This window comes from Vombatus ursinus, unplaced genomic scaffold (assembly GCF_900497805.2).
Source record: "Vombatus ursinus unplaced genomic scaffold, bare-nosed wombat genome assembly UNPS02009205.1, whole genome shotgun sequence".
NCBI classification, from domain to species: domain Eukaryota; kingdom Metazoa; phylum Chordata; class Mammalia; order Diprotodontia; family Vombatidae; genus Vombatus; species Vombatus ursinus.
Genome location: NW_020948983.1, coordinates 20,894,549 through 20,911,935, shown reverse-complemented (window position 1 = coordinate 20,911,935; position 17,387 = coordinate 20,894,549). Strand labels below are relative to the sequence as shown.

General features: G+C 43.3%; 1 protein-coding gene across 2 annotated transcripts in view; it reads right to left on the bottom strand.

Moving 5' to 3' along the window:
- Positions 1 to 17,387, bottom strand: part of ALPK3 (alpha kinase 3) — a 46,253-nt gene that overhangs the window by 27,727 nt on the left and 1,139 nt on the right. Inside the window, exons 2-3 of one of the 2 annotated variants that reach the window (XM_027851847.1) lie at positions 9,906 to 9,944; positions 4,747 to 4,868 (exon numbers count right to left, since the gene is read on the bottom strand). In XM_027851847.1, coding sequence (XP_027707648.1) covers positions 4,747 to 4,868; positions 9,906 to 9,944 — 161 coding nt within the window. The remainder of the gene's footprint in view (positions 1 to 4,746; positions 4,869 to 9,905; positions 9,945 to 17,387) is intronic. The other variant, XM_027851848.1, reaches the window with a different exon arrangement.

The window sequence follows — 17,387 nt, the reverse complement described above, 5'->3', positions numbered from 1 at the left end:
GTCCTTCTAAGCACCTGTGGCTCTGGCACTCACTGTACCATCACCATGAACAGATCCAGGAAGCCTTTTCCAACCAATTCTGTTGTTTCTTTCCTATAAATATTGCTTGTTTGTTCATAGCTGTTTGCACATTGTCTCCCCAGTTAGACAGGGAGCCCCTTGAGGGCAGGGACTGTCTTTTTGCCTTTCTTTGTACCCCCAGCAGCTAGCACAGTGCTTGACAAATAGTAGGTCCTTAGGAAATGTTTACTGACTGCCTGAATGGAGAAAAACAAACCAAGCCTAATCTCTTTTCCACAAGGCAGCCCCTCAGATATTTGAAGATATCATTTTTATGCCCCAGGTAACATTTAAAAATTCTATCTAGGGGGCAGAGCCAAGATGGTAGAGTGAAAGCAGTGACTTGCTTGAGCTGTCCCCCAAACCCCTCCAAATACGTATTAAAAAATGGTTCTAAACAAATTCTAAAGCAGCAGAACCCACAAAAAGACAGAGAGAAACAAATTTCCAGCCCAAGACAACCTGGATGGTTGATCAGAAAGGTATATCGCACTGGGCTGGGAGAGGAGCGCAACTCTACGTGGGCGCGCAGGTCACAGCAAACCTGGAGCAGGCCTCAAAGGACTGAATCACAGGCAGCTGTGGCAGTTTCCAGACTTCTCAACCCAGAATGCCAAAGACAACTTAGAAGGTCAGTGAGAAAAGTCTATTTCTGCAGTGAGAGAGAAGCTAGGTCTCAGCCCCAGTTACCGAGTGTGGCCCCAGGGTGGCGGCTGTCTCCTGAGCTTCTGGCCCACAGACTGAGGGGGAATTGAGTGACTGATCAGAGGGGGATTGCAGGGATCTCTTTGCCAGCACTGAGGCAGGAACCTCTTGCTTTGCTCATGCTTGGATCTGGGTCACAGTTCTAGATGGCGGTCCTCAGTCAAGAAGGAGCGCTGGCGTGGTGGAGCTTGTAGTGGTGGTGGAGAGGAAATCCTCCTCACAGTTCCAAGGCAGAAAAGAGTGTTTGTGGTCACTCATAGACCAGAGTATAGGCCAGGAAAAGAGTAAACACCTCGTTCCTTATCATACCACCTTGGAAGAACTGAAAATTTACAGGTCCCTGGAAGTATCTCTTTGGAAGCAGACCTCTACTTTAATAAAGAGTTTATAGCTCAAGTAATTGGTTGGGATCATGAGCAAACCTCGCAAGAAGTGTCAGACCATGGAATCTTTTTTTGGTAACAAAGAAGATCAAAACATACAACCAAAAGAAGACAACGAAGTCAAAGCTCCTACATCCAAAGCCTCCAAGAAAAATACGAATCAGTCCCAGGCCTTGGAAGAGCTCAAAAAGAATTTTGAGAAGCAAGTAAGAGAAATAGAGGAAAAACTGGGAAGAGAAATGAGAGGGATGCAAGAAAATCATGAAAAACAAGTCAATAGCTTGCTAAAGGACATCCAAAAAAATACTGAAGAAAATAACACCTTAAAAAATAGCCTAACCCAATGGCAAAAGGGGTACAAAAAGCCAATGAGGAGAAGAATGCCTTAAAAAGCAAAATTGGCCAAATGGAAAAGGAAGTCCAAAAGCTTACTGAAGAAAATACTTCCTTAAAAATTAGAATACAGCAATTGGAAGCTTTATGACATTATGAGAAATCAAGACACTGTAAAACAAATCCAAAAGAATGAAAAAATAGAAGAAAATGTGAAATTTCTCATTGGAAAAACAACTGACCTGGAAAATAGATCCAGGAGAGAGAATTTTAAAATTGTTGGACTATCTGAAAGCCATGATGAAAAAAAGAGCCTAGACATCATCTTTCAAGAAATTATCAAGGAAAACTGCCCTGATATTTTAGAACCAGAGGGCAAAATAGAAATTGAAAGAATCCACCAATCTCCTCCTAAAAGAGATCCCCAAAGGAAAACTCCTATGAATATTGTAGTCAAATTCCAGAGTTCCCAGGTCAAGGAGAAAATATTGCAAGCAGCCAGAAGGAAACAATTGAAGTATTGTGGAAACACAATCAGGATAACACAAGATTTAGCAGCTTCTACATTAAGGGACTGCAGGGCATGGAATATAATATTCTGGAGGTCAAAGGAGGTAGGATTACAACCAAGAATCACCTACCCAGAAAAACTGAGTATAATCCTTCAGAGGAAAAAATGGTCATTCGGTGAAATAGAGAACTTTCAAGCATTCCTGATGAAAAGACCAGAGCTGAATAGAAAATCTGACTTTCAAATACAAGACTCAAGTGGAACATGAAGAGGTAAACAGGAAAGAGAAATCATAAGAGACTTATTAAAGTTGAACTGTTTACATTACTGCATGGAAAGATTATATTTATAACTCATAAGACCTTTGTCAGTATTAGGGTAGTTGGAGGGAAAAAATTAGATAGATAGATAGATAGGTATAGATATAGATATAGATAGGGGGCACAGGGTGAGTTGAAGATGAAGGGGTCATATCTGTAGAATAAAATTAAGGGGTGAGAGAGGATTATACTGGGAGAAGGAGAAAGGGAAAGGTAGAAGGGGGTAAATTATCTCACAAAAAACAAAAACAAAAGAAAGGCTCTTACAGTGGAGGGGAAATAGGGAAGTTGAGAGGGAATGAGTGAATCTTATTCTCAAAGGATTTGGCTTAAGGAGGGAATAAACACACACACTCAATTGGGTATGGAAATCTGTCTTACCCTACAGGAAAATAGGGGGAGAAGGGGACAAGAGAGTAGGGGGATGATAGAGAGGAGGGCAGATTGGGAAAGGGGGTAATCAGAAGCAAACACTTCTAAGGAGGGACAGGGTCAAAAGAAAGAATAGAATAAATGGGGGGGTGGGATAGGATTAAGGGAAATAGAGTTAGTTTTTCACAACATGACTACTATGGAAGTGTTTTGCATAACTGCACATGTATAAAACCTATATTGAGTTGCTTGCCTTTTCAATGAGGGTGGGTAGGAAGGGAGAAAATTTGGAACCCAAAGTTTTAAAAGCACATGTTTAAAAAAAAAATGTTTTCGCATGCAACTGGGAAATAACAAATATAGGAAATGGGGTACAGAAATCTATCCTGCCCTACAGGAAAATAGAAGGGGAAAGGGATAAGAGAAGGGGGGGGAGAGATAGAAGGGAAGGCCATCGGCTAAGCCATCTTTCCCCCACCTCAGTGGTTGGCACTCTCTTTCTATCCAATTTTCTTTGTCCTTCATTTATTTACAGATTTGTTGTATATGATAGAATGTAAGCTTTCTGAGGGCAGGAACCATTTCTTTTTTCTCATTATAGCCCTGGAGTCTAGCACAGTGCCTTGTACTTGGTTGGCTTTTAGAAAATGTTTGTTGAATTTAATGCCATCTGAATCCCTACTAATCTGAACATGGCAGTCATATGATCCTCAATACCACAATGATACTATCTGGAATTCTTCTGTAAAGCCAGGGGCAAACACACACACACATACACACACACACACACTCACTCACACACACACACTCACTCACACACACACTCACACACACACACTGAACCAACCACCACCTCTGCAAAAGCAGCTGACAACGGCAAACAGACATACCAGGACACAGGCATATGAATACAGGCATTTTGGCACAGGGGCTCCCACATAGACATATGCATGGAACGAGCTAGTCTTAAGCACAAGGGGAGTAAGCAGCCACCCCCATAATATGATTTCAAGAATACCAGAAAACACCCCCTTTATTCTGCAAATATTTCTCCCACCAGCTTCCTGATGTTTGAAATTCCACAGTTAGAGATTCATTCTTTTGGCTTGTGGCTTGTTAATATGTAAATACAACTAGGAAAGAGGCAGTATGGTGTAGGGGGAAAGCACTAGACTTGGAGTCAGGAATGAACTGCATTTAAATTGGATCTCCAATACTACTTGTGTGACATGTCACAACCTCCCTGAGACTCAGTTTCCTCAACTATAAAATGGGGATTAAAAATAGCTATGCTATTTGTTTCAAGGGATTGATGTGAGGATCAAATGAGATTATGCATCTAGAAAGCTTTGCAAACCTTAAAGTGCTACATAAATGTAAGTTGTACAAACATTATTGTTCTTAAAATCAACAACATGCTAAGCTCCGGTTGCCTCATGTGTAAAATGAATGGTATGGATAAAGGTGATCTTTCCAAGGTCCCTTCTGGTTCTACCATCCTACATTGACCGAGGAGACGCAGCCCCTGTTTGAGAGGTAATGTGGAACAGGATAAAGAACAATGGCTGGTGGAATCAGAAGACTCAAGTTTAAACCATGGCTATGCCATTTTTTGGCAATGCCACTTGCCTTTCTGATGTTCAGTTTATCTGTAAAATGGGTAGAATAACACCTGCCCTGACTCAAATGTGAAGTATATGGGGGAAAGTATGTGAAAGGTCTCTGCCTCTAAAAACTGCCATATGAATGTAAGCTTTCATTGTTATTATAGTTCTCCTATCCTCTCCTGCTTGAGGACAGGTTGCAAAGAAGGGGAGATTCCTGAGGTCCTGGGCCCTAAAGGGAGTTAAGGAAGGTATACCATGGAGGGGAAGAAAAGGCCAAAAACTGGGGGAAGCTGGAGCTATCAGCAAAAGCAGACTTCACACTTTTGGCAAGGACAGGTCAAGTGAGCAGGCACATGCATCTACTTGTCACCGGTTGCCACAGGTCACATTAGCCCTCATCCCTAACCTGAAGTCTCTGGTGATCAGCACAAGATGGTCCCAAAAGGCATCCTTACCTGTGACAATGCAAGTGAACCTGGCGTCACAGTCTGCAGACACAGCCCTGGACTTGAGGGTGGTCTCAAACAGGGGCTGCGTCTCCTCGGTCAGCTGGGCAATGATGGAGCAGAAGGTGCTCCTGGGAAGGCAAAGAAGTCGTCAGAGCATCTCCTCCCTCCTCTCCCCAGAAAACATATCACCCTCTGCCTATGAGCTGGCATGTAGAAAGAGCCCCTATGCATTAAATCTCTACTCCTGTGACATTCCTTCCAAACAACACCCTGTGGGCCAGTACCCCTTTGGGAGCATTGGATGCCCTGGAAGCTGACTTGGCTCCTGGTTGGCCGTCAGACGCCACCACCATCTGGCAGATAACCAGGAGGCTTAAGATTTCAATATAAAATCTGGCACTATTGGGGCTGACCTCAAGCCCTTCTACCCGCCCCCCACTGGTGGTCTTCACATCAATCTCTTGGTGCAGCTTCCAAAGAAGAGCATGGTCTGGGAAGCTCATGCAAAGGAGAGGACAAGACACATACATAAATACTGGGCAGACCTCAGAGGTACACAGGGAGAAGGAGAGGTGGAACTCCTCCTTCCCTTCCAAAGCTCCATCTCTAGGCCGTTAAAGCTTAACCACCAATCCACAAGAAGTGTAGATGCAGGAGTCCCGGGGCTCGTACTTCCCAAACAGAGCAGTCTTTGGAGCTCAAAGTATTGTCCCTGGGAAAAAGCCAGGCAAAGCAGCCTCAGGTGGCCCTGGGTTACCTGCTTCACAGACTTCAGGTCCATTTTCTATGCCACACTTAGATACCAAACAGCGTCTCAGGGATATTTGGCCTTTTATCTAGCCTCTGCCTATTGCAATCAAAAGTCCTAGATTTTATGAGACAGTCTTAATATAAAAAAAAAATAATAATAATAATCCTTTCTCAGACCACGAGTCTTAGGTCCGGGTCTGAAAAAGATGGTCACCATACCTACAAACCACCTTCCAGGAAGGTCACTTGCTGCCCTTCTTAGGACACTGATGCTGCTTACCAGCTTTCAGGCCAGCTCCAGAAGCCCTTGTCTTCGGGGTCAATAGACACTAAGCCAGAGGAGAGGCCATATCTGCCAAACAACAAGGCTATAGGGTCCCACATTTGGACAGCAAGCAGAATATTTGTTAGTTCCTCTGGAGTTACAGAATCCAAAAGACAGGTTTATTTTAATTGCTTTTGAGCCTAGGCAGGGCCACAAAACTGGAGTGGGAATTCAATTCAGCAAATAATTACTAAGCCAGAGGATATGCAAATCCCTTCCAGAGCTTACAAGTTTATGTAATTGCAGATAATTGATTCCCACTGAATACTCTGGGGCTCAGTGCCACCCATCCAAAACATAAACAGGGCTTGAAACTCAAGGGAGTATTAGAACTGTAAAAGCAAATGCATGTTGGGAGCTGGGAGTTTCCAGTAAAAGAATTCCTCCCCTGTAAAACATGAGAGATTTGGTTCCCTGCGGACAGATTTGATGTCTCTCTCTCCAAATTCACAGGCACTTCACCACACCATGGGTAAGCAAGGGCAGAGATTCCCCTCCTTTTTGCACAACTCCAGAGACACACTCGTGTTTCACAGATCACCAAACAAACAAGTGCATTCCCACTCGTGAAGCACAGCCACACACCAGTGATGTGATCTGCACACACTGTGCCTATCCTCTCCTCCCCCATAATTTCTTCTCCCTGAGTGCAGGGACGACCATGGAGGAGCAAAAGTAACAGTCACGTGGGAGATGAGTCACTCAGTGGCTTCTGCTTGGGGATGAAATTCTTAGGAAGGGGAGACTGCGGGCCTGGGGAAATGTCTGCCTGTTCACATGGCCACCTTCTCTAGTGCAGACTGAGGGATAGTTATGGAGGGAGGCCACAAACAACACCCACACATTCATGTCTTATTAGGAATTTATGAATATTTTCTATTCATTCCCAAGGCCAGTGTAGATTTGGGTTAGATGCCAGTAAAAAGAAAGGAGGAAAGGACAACGTTCTGGAAGAACCTTTATGGAAAAATCAAACCTTCTACACTCACAGCTAGGTAGGTGCCCTGGCTTAGCCGTTTTCTCCTCACGTAGGAACCTTTCCCACAGTGATAGCACAGAGTTAATAACAGAAAAGAAAGGCTTTCGTGTTCCTAGTCCATGTTTCAGACTCAATGAAACTATGCAGTCCCTGTATCTCAAACTTCTTCCGAATCTCATTCTCAATAAGCCTCAATAATCTCTTCCTCCTCCACAGCCACTTAGATACGGAATGTACTTGGGGATGTATATAACTAGGGTTAGGCGACTTGGGCTTTGTCTAGAACAAATACTGATAGCACTCATAGCCTTTCAGCAACATAGAAACAACAGAGATTAGAACCTAGTTAGCAAAAATCATTAGTTCAACTAGAAAGCTAACAGATGGTGCTGGGGTGAGCTTCTCTCTCCACCCACAACCCCACTGCCCTCTTCCACCTACCCTAACTCAAATTTGTGCTATTTTCCCTGAGTACAGTTTCTAGAGCTTTCCCCAGGGGCAAAATCCCCCAGTAACAATTCTGGATGTGATCTATGATGACCCACTATGGCCAGAAAATGCTCACCTCCATAAAACGTTTTTATTCACTTCCCCAAAGTGCCTCACCACCATAACATGAGAGAAAATCTAACAGACTAATCCTCTCCTAAATAACTGAAGACACAATGGGGTACACTTCTATTGTAAAAAGAGATATGTATTGGGCAGTTCCATGATCTTATCAAAAGCCCAACCCTAGCACTCATATCCTACATTCTATTATAATCACAATTCAAGCCTGAAATGTCATCTTCTCTCCAAGCCTCAGCCTGGTCTTCTAAGACTAGAACTGTTCAGTGAAGTCTGAGGAAGATTTCTCAGCCATGGATAAGAGGGTTGATAGGAATGAGACCTGTGATTTCATTTGTATAGGGAATTTCCAGGTGAGGTAACTCCCTCTATCAATCCAGGTTGGCATCTTCTCTTCAACTTAAAGAGCAGGCCAAAACACCTAGAGGTTGAGTGACTTACTCAGAGTCCCGCAGCCAGTGTGTGTCAGGGATAGGATTCAAATCCAGATCCTCCTAGCTTTGAGGCTGGCTCTCTAGTCACTAGACCAAATTCTCTCCTCAAGGTTGGTTAAATAGAAAGAAAGGAAAAAACAGTCATGAAGACTTCAGGATTTCAAAGATAATCAAGAGATAGTATGGTACAATGGACAGAGCGGACTGCAAGGTCAGGAGAAAGATTTCTGTTCAAAGGCCTCTTCTGACATATACCAGCTCTGTGACCCTGGAGGAGTCCTTAACCTCTCTCAGTGCCCTGAGACTATTCTCTAAGGTTCCAAATTACAAAAGAATGGTCGATTAGGAGGGAGTTTCCATGCTCAGAATTCTCTAGACCACAAGAAGTACAGGTCTGAAAAAAATTAAAGTATATTCATAGCACCTAGCAGGGTGGTTTACACACCATAGGTACTTAATCACTGTCTGTTGTTTTGATTGCTTTTGTTAAAAATCTATGGCTCAACCTTCCAAACCTGGGGTCCAGGACTAAATTCTGGGCAGGGGGCAGGGTGGAAGAGTTAGGTTTGGAAGAATAAAAAGTTTAAAATGGAAAAACCTGAAGTAAATCAGCTTGAATGACATATGGAACTCTTCTTGGGTTCTGTTATTTTTTAAGTGGGGGGTGGAGAAAAATCTGAGACATTTTCTTAGACCAAATATTATCACTCAGCTCCTTCAGGCTACTTCCACCCTGTTCCTAAAACTTCATTCCCTCTCTTCCAAAACCACTCAGACATAGGACGAAGGCATCTTCATGTTCCATATTAATACTCATAAGCAAACATCTGGAAAAGTCTTTTATATACAGTGAGTAACTAAGGATGACAACTACCTCCCCATTGACAATAAGAACAGCTGGGGAAAATCTTTAAACTAAAAAGAAACTGAATCACACATTTTATGGTGATGCTCAAATTCAGACCTTTTAAGCTGTTACTTATAAGATCAGGGATCATGATAATAATAATAGTAATTAGCATTTATCTAGCACTTTAAGGTTTGCAAAATACTTTGACAAATACTATTAATTTTATCCTCACAACAGCCTTGGGAGGTAGGTGCTATTAACTATCTCCACTGTACCATTAAGGAAACCAACAGAAGGAGGTTAAGTGACTTGCCCAGGACCACACAGCTAGGAAGTATCTGAGATCACATTTGAACTCAGGTCTTCTTTAATCTATGTCAAGTGCTCTCGTCTTTTACCACCCAGATCTAATGAGAGCTAGGAGAAACTTTTGAGGACATTTAGTTCAATCTCTTCATTTTATGGATGAGGAAACTGAGGCCCAGGGAGGTTAAGGGACTTAAGTGACAAAGATGTAAGGGATAGAGCTGGGATTTGAATTCAGGTCTTTCAAAACCACACACTCGCTGTACCATGGTATAGTTTAGGGTACGTATTTAAAAAAAAAAAAACCTTCTTGTATTAGCTATCCAGAAGACTTTGTCTCATTCAGTAAAGGGCCTTTGACCAGCTCTTCATAAATCTTCCAATCTGGGATTGGACCCAAGGGGTGGGAAGAGGACAAGAACATTTTCATCTCTGACCATACAAAGCAGCTCAACCAGACCAGGAGAGATCTCAGACTTGGGAGAGAAGACACGAAGCAAAGAGAGGGAACATAAAAAGATAGATCTAGGGGAACAAATAGTTCCTTTCCAGCTATAAAAACCTAGAACAATAAGAAAAATAACTGGGCCATTTGGCTGGTGGTCCCCATTCTCTTTCCAAGGTACTTCTAGAAGGAAATCTCCCTTCCCCTTAAAAGACAGATAGACTGCTCCAGCCATCTTAAGGACTCATCTGTGGTCAGCTTGATCCTTGGCCCCTCCATGCCTTTAAGTAAGTCATGCAAGGGCCAAATCTGGACCCTACAAGAAGAGCCAGGCTCATGTGAGTGCCCTCCCCCCACCCTATTTCCTTTTTTTTCCCTCCCCAAGCATTACTCCCTCCCCACCCCATGCAGCTTAGTTAGTGTCTAAGCATTCACCCAGAGGCAACTCCAGTGCATAGGCCCAAGAAAAGGGGTGGTCAGATAAATTTAATGCAAGATGAGTTTACCTTCCAGAGCTGGGGTGAGAGAACCGGTTGCTTGATAAGCTAAGCAGAAACAGCAAACAGAACCATTAGGCAGAAAAGCATAGAGAAGAGGTGAAGTCAACAACGGTCGAGAGTATTAATCACCGGCCTTCTGGCACTGGACAGGCTTTCTATTAAAAGGGTCCAGCTGTCTTAGTCGGCTTGCTTGAGTGAGCAAGCAGCCCCATTGCCTACAGCAACATCCCTGAAACCAAGAGCTCGTTAGCAGCAGAATCCAGGAAATCAGGTTAGGCAGGAATCCACTTAGGAGACACCACTTTAGAAAGATATATCCCATTGGATCCAGCATCCCCCCAACCCTCCAGGACTGTAAGGGATGTGTGACCAGTTCATGTACATCCTTGATATGTAGAGTGGAAGCCCCACTCCATCTACCCAAGGGCCCTGCTATGGAAGCAGCACCCAACCAGAGACACCTCCCCGCTAGGGAAAGCTTTCACACCATTCCCTGAGAACAAGGGGCAGGCTGGCTTTGAGAACACCCATTATATTAACATGTTAAATGGTTAAAGAGGTGGCACAACACAAACCAGCTGGGAGGGTTGGAGAATAGGGAAAAATGAAAGCAGTTAATCCAGCAGGAACCTCAAGATGCCCTGCTCCATCAATGTTAACATTGCACCAGGTGGATCCCTTCTCCCCAGTGATTCTGGCTAGCCACCAGAATCTTTCCTTCCCAAGGAAGCCAATGGAGGATTCAGAAATGGTGAGAAGTAGAAATAGGCTAGGTCTCTGGGTCTCCCTAAGGGTCAATGATTCACAGCGATCTAAGGAAGAATAAAAGCAAATGATCTCAGATCTTCAACTTCATTGAAAGGATCAAGGCTCCCTGGTCAAAGTTCTCTCAACTACCATTATCTCACCACTTTTGTCTCTGTCCACATTCTTTTGTCCCATCCTCCAATCACAAAGGAAGATGTGTGTCCCACCTGTACCTTATGTTATAGGATCATAGAGTTAGAACCAGAAAAGATCTTCGAAATCATCTATTCTGACTTCCTCATCTTGTAAATGGGGAAACTACATTCCGAAAAGGCTGAGAACTTCCAAAAAATCCTCTCCCTCTTCAGTTCCTAAGAGGCCTTGTCCCCACCCTTGCCTCCTCTCTCTCCAAAGCCTTTCATTTCTCTCCTTAAATACCATCCTTTCCGTTAAAACATGCATAGGTCTCTTTTATCTTAAAAAAATATATATTTTTTTTCTTGACCCTGCTGGCTACCCTTCTGTTTCTTTCCTTTACACTTGCAAATTTCTCTCTGAGCAGCCTAAACTGGCTGCCTCCAATTTCTCAACACTTGCTTCCTGTGCTTGTCTTCTGTACCCACCACCAACCAAAACTGCTCTCAGGGAGCTCCCAAATGACCTTCTTGATAAATTCAATCACCATGTTTCTCAATCCTCATTCTCCTTGAACTTCCTACTGCATTTGATATCATTGATTATCCCTCTCACCTTACCTCCCAACACCTCCCCCCACCACACACACACCCTCACTTGGCTTCCCTGATTCTAGACTATCCTGGTTTTCCTTAATCCCCTTTAACTTCTTTTCTGTTTCTTTCACTCGCTTCTCTTTCTTCTCCACCCTCTAACTTTCAGGATTCACCAAGGCCCAATCCTCAGTCTTCTCATTTTTTTCTATAGATATTCATTCCCTTCAACAATGATATACCGACTTGGAAGGTAATTCCCACATCTCATCTCTTATCCAGAGCCTCTCGCTCAAGCTCTGGGTCCAAATCGCTAGAATAGCCCCACTTAGTTGTTCCATTATTTCCATCAATTCAAGTCTAAAACCAAGTTCATCTTTCATGCAAAACTAGCTCCTCCTATTGGATGTCCCTATGTTGGTTAATTCTCCCACTCATCCTAAGTGTTGTTGTTATTGCTGTTCAGTTGTATCCAACTCTTTGTGACCCTATTTGGGGTTTTCTGGACAAAGATACTAGAATGGTTTGTCATTTCCTTCTCCAGCTCATTTTACAGATGAGTAAACTGAGGCAAATGGGGTTAAGTGATCTGCCCAGGGTCACACAGCTAGTAAGTGTCTGAAGCCAGATTTGAACTCAGGAAGATGAGTCTTCCTGACTCCAGGCCACTGACTCAATCCATTGCACCACCCAGCTGCCCCTTCCTAAAGTTTTTGTCATACTAAAAAACCATGAACTCCTCTATGACTCATCCTTCTCCTTCATCACCTACAGTCACCTAATCCTACCCAGACTTACATCTAAACTTCTTTTTTAGTCATCCTTTCTCTCCACTTCCAATGACTACTGCCACCACGAGGCCTTCATCTCTTCCTAATCAGACCCATGTAGTAGTATCTTTACTGTCTCATTCTGGTCTGCCTTCCTCCTAATCCCATCGACCTAGATCAGGCTTACCTCTGATAAACAACACTATTATCATGCCATTTTTCTGTTCAGAAAACTCACAGTAGCTGTTGTTAACACTGTCTTTTGCCCCTAAACTCCTCTTCCTGGCTCTTAAGGACCTCTGTGATTTAGTGCCACACTAATCTAACCTTATTTCCCACGACTCTCCAAAATGTACTTATACTCTAGCCAGACAGATCTCCATATTGCTTCAGGAATATCTCCTGCTGATTTCCACCTCCATGTTTATGTCGCACTTCTTTCTCATTTCTACTTATTCAGATCCTATACAACCTTCAAGGCCTAGCTCTTTTGTGTCTTCCACAACAACTACCATAGTGTTGGACTCACAGTGGGTAATCTGTATATATTTCTGTATTGACTGAACAAAAGGGAGATTTACCAGAAAAAATGTACCACTCAGGCTTAGCTTCAAGCCAGGGACAGAATGCAGAGTCACTCACATGGGTAGTGGCTTCTACTGCCAAAAATAAAAGGGGGAAGAAGGAAGATGTCCCCCTGGTATGAGGAAGTACCTGAGTTGAGAAAGGCAGGAGTAACCAGGGACTGACATCCACTTCAAGCTTGACTCTTAGCCCTAAGAGTTCAGAAATCCATTCTAAAGAAGCTGTGTGCAGGGTAGCCTGGGACATAAGGAGTGGGATCTAGGAGCTCAGGTGATCCCATTGTCCCTAGCCATCTCCATCCTGTCCTGCTTGCTACCTGCTTGCTTTAACTCACCTCCCAGTCCCAAGCAACATCAGCTGCATCCTGCTCCTCCACCTTCCTTTTTATTAGATGTAATGGGATCTTAGGACTGGAAGAGACCCTAGGGCTGATATTGTCAGATTCCCTCATTTTACAGATAAGGAAACTGAGGCCCAGAGCAGTAAATGACCTGCCCTAGATCACACTGATAAGTAGGGAGTAGAGCCACAACCCAACCCAGGTTCTCTGACTCCAGACGAAGGTTGTCATTTTTCTCCTGCTATATCACGCTTAGGGAATTGGAGTGGATCTGCAGCTGGGGATGTCTGTGCCCCTAGGGCTATAAGACTATGACTAACAGCTTGGTTTGTCTTTCTGTCTACATAGAGGGCAACCTAATGATGAACTGTGAAGCTATACATGTCTGTTGGATTATTAAAATATAATAGCTAACATTTATATAGTGCTTTAAAGTTTGCAAAGAGCCTTACTATGATACCTCGTTGGGTCCTCACAAAAACCCTGGGAGGTAAGTGCCATCATTATCATCATTTTACAGATGACAAAATTACAACTGAGAGAGATCATGTGACTTGCCCCACAGCTAGCGTCTGAGGCAGAATTCAAACTCAGGTCTTCCTGACTCCAAGTCTAGCATTCTAGGCCCTACAGCTCTGTGACAGAGTCCTCTTTGGTTGACTTTTAGGAATATACCCCAAAGGAGCTGCAACTATGACAGAAAGGGGCAGAGTCTGTGCCCTGGTCGAAGCTTCTGGTTCCCTGTGACTCCTGTACCAGGTGCTTGAATCCAGCCTTTGTCTCCTCTGGTTCCCAGAGGCAGCCCATCCCCAGAATAGCCAGTGGGAGTAATTCTTCACTAAGCCTCAAGAGTTCCAAGAATGGCCATAAAAGAAAAACACAGTCGGCTGACAGTGAGGACAGGGAACTAGGCCCAAGCCAGTCTGCCAACAATGGCCCTAGGATTCTCAGTGTTCTTATAAAGACAATCAACTCAGATGTTCCATTACTTGACAACAGCCGGACCCCTTAGCTAGGACTGGGGACTGCGTCAGCAACTGTCCTCAGATAGACTCTCTTGGGTAAGAGCCTTCCCTCCCTTTTCCCTCATCTCCCTCCCCCACAGGCAAAGGAAAAAGCCTCCCACTACAACCCCTTACCCTGCCCCAGTCCATGCAAACTATAGGTCAAACTCTTCCCCAGGTCAGACCCTTCTCAGAGATGATTTAGAATTTCTCATCTGAATATCACAGAATTGGACCAGTTGGGGAAATGTGAGCTATTTCTTGAGTCTAATATTTGGATTATCTAAACCAGAGGTTCTTAATCTGGGGTCCATGGTTAGATTTCAGTGGATCCATGAACTTGGATGGGAAAGAAATTACGTGTTGATTTTCATTAAATTTTGGTTATCTCTGTAACCCTAGGTATTGTCTTTTATGTATGGGAAAACATTAGTCTGAGAAGGGGTAGGTAAACTTCACCAGACTACCAGATGAGATCCATGACACACATACACATACACACACACACACATACACACAAACTGTTCAGAACTGCTTTATCTAAAGCCTCCCTTTTTACTGAGCCCAGGAAGGTTCCTGATATTTTCCAGACTGAGCCTTGATATTTTCCATGCCTATCACTGCCCCTCACGACAACTGGAGGTTAAACAGGCAGGAAACAGAGGCTAGGCAAGAGCCCTGGATGAGAGACCTGAACTCGAAAAGCCTCTTTGGAGAGGTGATGGGCTCAAGGTGAAGAATGAGACATATATTTTTGGACACAGCAAATGCAGGAATTTGTTTTCCTTGACTGTACGTACTGGTTACAAGGATTTTATTTTTTTTATTTTTAATGGAGGTGGGAGGGAGAGAGAAGAAATAAATTATTATTTAAAAATAGTTAAGTATTTTAAAATATTTTTAAAAGGAAAAGGCTCCTTAGTGTTCTGAGTGTCCATACTCCAGGTTCAGGATGTGAAGATCAACTTTGAAAAGTTGTCTTTAAGTTACATGAGCTGATGCAAAGTGAAATGTACTGTGTACAAAGTAACAGCAATATTGTAAGAGATCAGCTGTGAATGACTTACTATTCTCAGCAATACAATGATCCAAGACAACTCTGAAGGACTTATGATGAAGAATGCTATCTATCCACAGAGAAAGAACAGATGCTGTCTGAATACAGACTGAAGCATACTTTTTTTACTTTATTTTTCTTGAGGGTTTTTTTTTTTGGTCTATGTTTTCTTTCACAACATGACTATTATGGAAATGTTTTGCATGACTACACATGTATAACCTATATCAAAATGCTTGCTTTCTCAATGGGGGGGAGGAAGAAAGAGAATTTGGAACTCAAAGTTTTAAAAATGAATGTTAAAATTTGTTTTTACACATAACTGGGGAAAAACAAAACACTAAGCAAAATTTTTGAAAATTCATTTAAAAAAAAAAGTTGTCTTTAACGAGTTTCCTCTCCTGGGTGCCAAAGTGGGACTGAACAAAAACCCAGTGGACAGCCACTGTAAATCCTGTCCTCCTGCTTCCCATTCTGTATATTCCAGCTGTTACAGACCCCAGAGCTTATACATTTAGACACTCAATAAATATTTGCTTGTTGAATGACTGATGGCTATCTCAGCTTGACCAGCAGCTGCTCTGCTACCTCGTAGTCTATTGCCGCTTTATAGAAGCAAATAGCACCTTTCAAAGAACTAAGAGAACTAGAGGTAGAAACACTGTCACATTGTCAGGAAAGGGTGTGGGGGAAGAGAGCAGGAAGCTTAGAGACACCAGCTAGGAAGTTGAAAAGAAATCGTGGCCTACTCCCACAAAAGACATTCTCTCCAACAATTGCACTGATATTCCTTCTCCTTTCCCTTACGTCCTCTGGTCTCTCTAGTCTGAGTTGGTAACCTGTCCTATATTACAAGTGGTGCAGTGTTAAACCTGGAGTCAGGAAGACCTGAGCAAATCTTTTCTGAGACACTTGCTAGCTGTATGACCCTGGGTAAGTCACTTAACCTATCTGAACCTCAGTTTCCACATCTGTAAAATGGCACCCACCACCCAGGGTTCTTGTGAGGATCAAATGGGGTAAATTATGCAAAGTACTGTCCAAATCTTAAAGCACTATACAATTGCTAGCTGCTACATCATTGTTGTTATTCTTCTTCTTGTTATTGTTATTATTGTTATTATTATTATTATTAATTATTATTATTATGCCTCTGCTCCCTTTTCCCACAGGCTCCAACAAAAGCCAGAGCATCCAGCCAGAAACACTGGTCACCAGGACAAGAATGTCAGGCTCCGGGTTTGCAAAAGAGCCAGCTCTACCAGGGTCTGTAAGGAGCATCCAAATTTGACTCCAGTTTTTCTGAAAGCCAGTGGGCAAGAGAGAGGCGGGAGTTTGTCTTGGCAGGCAGGGCTCAGTCATATCTAACTTTGTCCCAAACACCAACTCTCAACCCTGTACTCTGACATGTGACACCATTCGTCAGGTTTTGTACAGAAACTGGTTCTGGTTACATCTGAACTTCTCCAGTGCCAAGGTCAATACTACTGGTCCAGTCAAATGGGAAACATAGTAGACTTTTTCTTGAATGTCCTTGTTGCCCAGAACCTGCTCCTTTGTTCTGTTTTCAGGGGACAATATGTCCCAAGAGAGTTTCCTAGTGGTGGTGTTGTCTCCTGTAAAGTCCACTTGGTCTCCTAGGCCTAAAATGGGCCCAATTCCAGAGCCAAAATAGCTAGTCCAATTCAATGTCCAATCTAATTTCCTTTTGAAAAATCTTCTCCAGAGTTAAAGGAGGGACATGTGCCTCTATGCCTGTATCATAATATGTTTGTGTTGCTGTCTCTCTTTCTATCCACAGGTTTTTTCCACCTGCATATGTAACTCCTGTATTTTTCAGACTTTTCACTAAGGTGTCTCTCTTGGTGCAGCTGCTGCAACTAAACAGCCAATAATATCCCATGAATTGAGTTTGCTCAAAAGACTGGGAGATCACTGGGAGAGGGAAGCAGAAAGGCTGGTCCGTAGGACCTCTCTCTCCCCTCCCTTCTGCATTAAACAAGACAGATTGTTTCTAACAGAGCAATCAAGCCTCGATCCCCAAAAGGGAGCCCCAGTCCCAGCCACTCATCACCCCATCAGCCAGGGCCTACTCCTATCTAACCCTAAATTTTGCCCCAGTCTCCCAAAGCAGCTCTAGGGGTGTCTCCTGTCCCAGGTAAATTTGTCTTTCCTTGAGAATGTCCCAGACAAAACAGGAACAGCATGAGCAGGCCATGGACTGCTCCAGGGCCGCTTAGCCTGAGTTAAGGTTCCC